The 4,547-nt window shown below is 47.4% G+C and overlaps 1 protein-coding gene across 1 annotated transcript; it reads right to left on the bottom strand.

Annotated features, from left to right (window-relative positions):
* Positions 1–1,321: 1,321 nt before the first annotated feature.
* Positions 1,322–4,541, bottom strand: MAFB (MAF bZIP transcription factor B). The gene has a single exon (XM_005422246.2). It carries the CDS (start codon positions 4,340–4,342, stop codon positions 3,407–3,409), a length of 936 nt encoding a protein of 311 aa, XP_005422303.1. The 5' UTR covers positions 4,343–4,541; the 3' UTR covers positions 1,322–3,406.
* Positions 4,542–4,547: the final 6 nt, after the last annotated feature.

Here is a 4,547-nt window from a genome sequence, read left to right as displayed (position 1 = left end):
CTTTTCTAAGGCCTGTTTTTCCTACTTTTTTTCGTTGTTGTTGTTGTTCAATTAGCCCTAGTGATTTATTCAATGCATGCATGAGGGGACATTAATATGCGGTGGCAGTTCCCACAAACAATATTCCTCTCAGGCTTTCTGCAGCCCTAGCATTTACTGGCAAGGGGGGAGGCTATACAGGGAAAGCCAGGCTCTCCCAGCCTTTTCCTCTGCAAACTCCTGTCCCCCCTCGGCAGGGCAGCGGGCTCCGAGCTTGTTCGCCGGGCCTGACTCATGTAGCCGGGGGGCTGGGACGGGCCCCGGCCCCTTCCCAGCTCCCCCAGCTCAGTGGCTGGCCCAGCTGGCTCTGACAAGGAAGGGATGTGGATGGGATTTAAGAGGGGGGGTTGTTTTAAGTCGCTGCATTTGCTTTTAAATTATTCTTTTTTCCACATTCTGTCCTTAACCTGTTTGTTCTTCAAAGGCGTTTTATGCCATCCCTGCAAAGAACAGCTCGCTGCTGCTGGGACGAGGAGCAGGGCAGAGAGAACCTATTTTTTCTGGTTGTGTGATACCTTGGATTTTGTTTTTAGGAGGGATTTAAAGTTCAACACCGCTTTCATACTTTGAGAGCAGCAGCGTTCAGACACGCTGCGACTCGGAGAGTCCCTTTCCCACACCCAGGCAAGGACTGGGGGCGATTTTTAACCTCGTCCACCTTCAACTTAGGGAGCTGTGTGGTTATTGCGGCGAGAGCAGCTGAGGGACGGCGGTGGAGTTGCGAGGTGCTGAGCGCTGGGGGTGGCGGGGAGAGATCTGTCCCCTTCTCCACATGCATCTAAGGAGTTTTCGGGGGGAGGAAAAATAAAAAACAAACAACCCCAAAACGGAATAAATACAGCGTGCAGATGGAAAGGAGGAAAGTGAATGGGCAACCCGGATCCCAAGGGAACTGGGGAAAAGGACGGACTTTTCCAAGATGTCTCCTTTTTTAATCAAAAAAAAAAAAAAAAAAAGAGAAAAGGAAGAAGAGGAAGGCAGAGGGGAAAGTGATGGGTTTGTGCAGCAGCACTGGGCTCTTCCCATGCAGCACCAACCTTTCACACGTCCCCCCCTTGTCCCTCTGCTCTTGCTGGGCTGGGGCAGGCTGGCTGTTGAGTCCTTGCAATGTACAAATCCACATCCCCACAGCTCGGTGTCACTCCCATCCCATGCGCTATCCTCCGCAGCCCCCCACAAACCCCCAAACCCAGCAGGGATGGGGCCACAACTTTTCCTTTCTTTCCTTTTTTTTTTTGTTTTGGGAACACGAGACGTCAGAGAAGCAGGTCCCTCCAAGAAATACCATTTCAATGATTTTAATAAGCAAAATAGGAAACAATTTTAATAACCAAAAACAGAAACCAGTCTGAATAAAACTACAATAGACCAGGTTTTTTAATATTTTTCATATCATAAGCAGGATTTGAAATTGATCCCTTCAGAACTTTACATGAAATAAAAACAATTTTTTCCGCTGCTGCAATGTTTTGATTTCAACACAGTTGAATCAGTAAAAACCAAAGATCGTTTTCTGATGCATGACTAATATCCACAATATTTAAAACTGCAAGCACCATGCTGTTCATTACAATCTTGTTATTACTGTTAATTTATAAACTAATACAAACTTAAAATGCATCCGGCCAGCAGTGCCAGCTATCCTAAAAGGAAACTAAAAAATAAGTTTTCATTTTGGTATTTTTGTCAGTGCAACGTAAATCCTTTTACTGACCCGCAGGAGGAAAAAAAAAAAGTAATAAAAACACCCATAAGACTCCAAACTACTACTACTATACAACTGCAAATAAATTTTGGCTAAAACTTTCACTCGCTGCATAGGGAAGCAGAGAAGCAGATTACAAATCATTGCAAAAGAATACACTTAAAAGTTGCAGTATGTCTTCTTAAAAAAAAAAGTTTTAGATTTAAATGCTTTCCCAGCCCACTCATCAGCTGCTGCCATTGAGAAACCCAACTTCAGTGGCGACACGGAGCCCTCGCTGCTATCACAACTCGACTCGTAACGAGGAGGGTTTGGGGTTGTTTTCTCTCTTCATTTACCGAAAATCTAGGGGCAGTTGTTTTATTTTTTAATGGAACTGGTATCTCGTCCGTCCTTCTCTTCCTGAGTGTACAATCAGAAGGGAAATTATCTGGCCAAGCCTAACCGCTCAGGCTGGGAATTGTCCTGGAGAAAAGAGCTTCGCTGCCCCTTTAAGGCATGGAGTAGGTTCTAAGTGACCGAGGAGGGTTTTTCCCTGGTAAGTTTAGGTTTGTCAATGCCATTCAGGCGTTTTTGCTTCTGCTCCAACAAACAAAAACCAAAATGAAAACTAACAAAAAAAAATACAACTTAAAAGTGCACCAGATATACAAAGTTGGTTTTTTTCTAATGCAAAATGCCCATAACTTTTTTTCTTTAAGTATCCCTTTAACACCAAACAAACCGTATAACCAGCCTGCTGAAATGTTATTTTGTTTTTTGTGTATTTTTCTCCTGTACGGTTTGAAGTAGCAGATATTTACAAGCTAACAACCATAAAAGAAAACAAGAGCAAAACCAACGAACAAAACTGCACAAGCAGTAAAAAGTTCGATAACTTGTGATGCTTTTCTTATTGATGAAACAAAGCAACAACAGAAATCTATGATCGATGATCAACATGCTATAGTTAAACAAGAAAATGGTACAAAATAGAAATTATTACCATACATGTCCAGCATGCAGGATTAATATTTTTAATGCAGATTTTCGTATTTTTCTATATAATCAAGCAGGCAATAAAACTGATGAGTTTTTTTTTCTTTCTTTCATTCTTTCTTTTCTTAGATTGAATGTCCCATCTGAGTCCTGTAACTTATTTCTCAAAGCAGGCAATATATGAAGAGTTTGCATATATTGTCCTTTTTATTTATTCTCGTTTTCCAAGCAGGTAAATTGTGCATGAGATGGTGCTATATATGTCCTCTCTCTTTCCAAGCAGGCAGTATGTTATAGATGGCTTGTTCATTGTCCTTTTTTATTATTATTCTTTTAAAGTCCATCTCACTTTGCAAGCAAGTGATCTATAAAACGCTTCACTTGTCCTTTTCTCCTTTGCCTCTGTCTCTCTCTCTAACTTGCACACGAAAGTCAAAAAGTTGCACTTTACCTCTCCCATCCCCACCCCCAGCCTACTTTTCCCACAGCTACTCTAGAAGACTGGATGCTGCAAAAAAAAAAAAAAATCAAGTCTCTATTTTTCTCTCCTCCTTTCTCTCTAGTCAAGCAGACGGATGGATGGAGATGTCAGAGGAGGATGGGAGCAGGGGGGGAAGGTGAGAGGGGTCAGGTTTGGGGGGGTGGGGGGTTTTTGTTTGTTTTTTAATTATTTTTGTTAAGCACTCACATGAAGAACTCAGGGGAAGACGGGTTGTCACTGGTGGAGCCGGCCTCTCTGAAGCCGTTGCTGGCAAGTTTCTCACACTTGAGCTTGTAGGCGTCTCTCTCTCTGGCGAGCCGGGTCACTTCTTGCTTGAGCTGTTCCACCTGCTGAATGAGCTGCGTCTTTTCGTTCTCCAGGTGGTGTTTCTGCTGGACACGTTTGTACCTGCAGGACTGGGCATAGCCCCTGTTCTTCAAGGTCCTCCTCTTCTGCTTGAGGCGGATCACCTCGTCTTTGGTGAAGCCTCGGAGGTGCCTGTTGAGCTCCCTCACGGACATGGAGACCAGCTGGTCATCTGAGAACCGGTCCTCCACGCTGCTGGAGGGGGCATGCTGCTGGTGCGAGTTCTGGAGCTGCTGGGAGGAGCTGGAGGAGGTGGAGGGAGTGGGAGAGGCCTGGTGGTGATGATGGTGGTGATGGTGAGGGTGCCCGCTGCCGGCCAGGTCTTCGTGAGTGACTGCGGGATACTGGTGGTGGTGTTGGTGATGATGATGATGGTGGTGGTGGTGGGCCCGGAAGCCCTCGAAGCCCTGCAGCTGCTGGGACACCTGGTGGGACCCAATGAGGGCTTCGACAGCGTCCTCTGGGGTGAGGTTCAGCGCCTCGGGGTTCATCTGCTGGTAGCTGTTGGCCATCCAGTACAGGTCCTCCAAGTGGGTCTTCTGCTCGGTGGGGCTGAAGCTGGGCGAGGAGGGCACGGAGCTGCAGGGGGTGCTGATGGGGGTGGAGGACACGGAGCCGGCCGGCTGCAGGCGGGTGCAGTGCCTGCCCGAGCGGTCGCTCCTGCCCAGGGGCTCCTTCTTCACGTCGAACTTCATCAAGTCGAAGTCGTTCACGTACTCCATGGCCAGCGGGCTAGTGGGCAGCTCGGCTCCGATGCTGAGCTCTCCGGCCATCGCTGTCTTGCGGGCACCTCTCCCGGCGGAGGGGGCTGGAGGCTTCACCCCAGCGCGCAGTCTGGCAGAGGGGCTGGCCGCGCTCTCCTATTCCAAACCAACTTTGGCTTTCAGCTCTCGCTTCCTTTCCTCTGCTCCCCCTCCTCCGCCGCCTCCTTCTCCCGGGGCTTCTGGGGCTTCTTCAGTCCGGAGCAACAAAGCCAAG

The sequence above is a fragment of the Geospiza fortis genome, unplaced genomic scaffold (genome assembly GCF_000277835.1).
Source record: "Geospiza fortis unplaced genomic scaffold, GeoFor_1.0 scaffold188, whole genome shotgun sequence".
Taxonomy (NCBI): Eukaryota; Metazoa; Chordata; class Aves; order Passeriformes; family Thraupidae; genus Geospiza; species Geospiza fortis.
The sequence above is the reverse complement of the archived record's forward strand: the minus strand, read 5'-3'. Positions and strand labels throughout refer to the sequence as shown.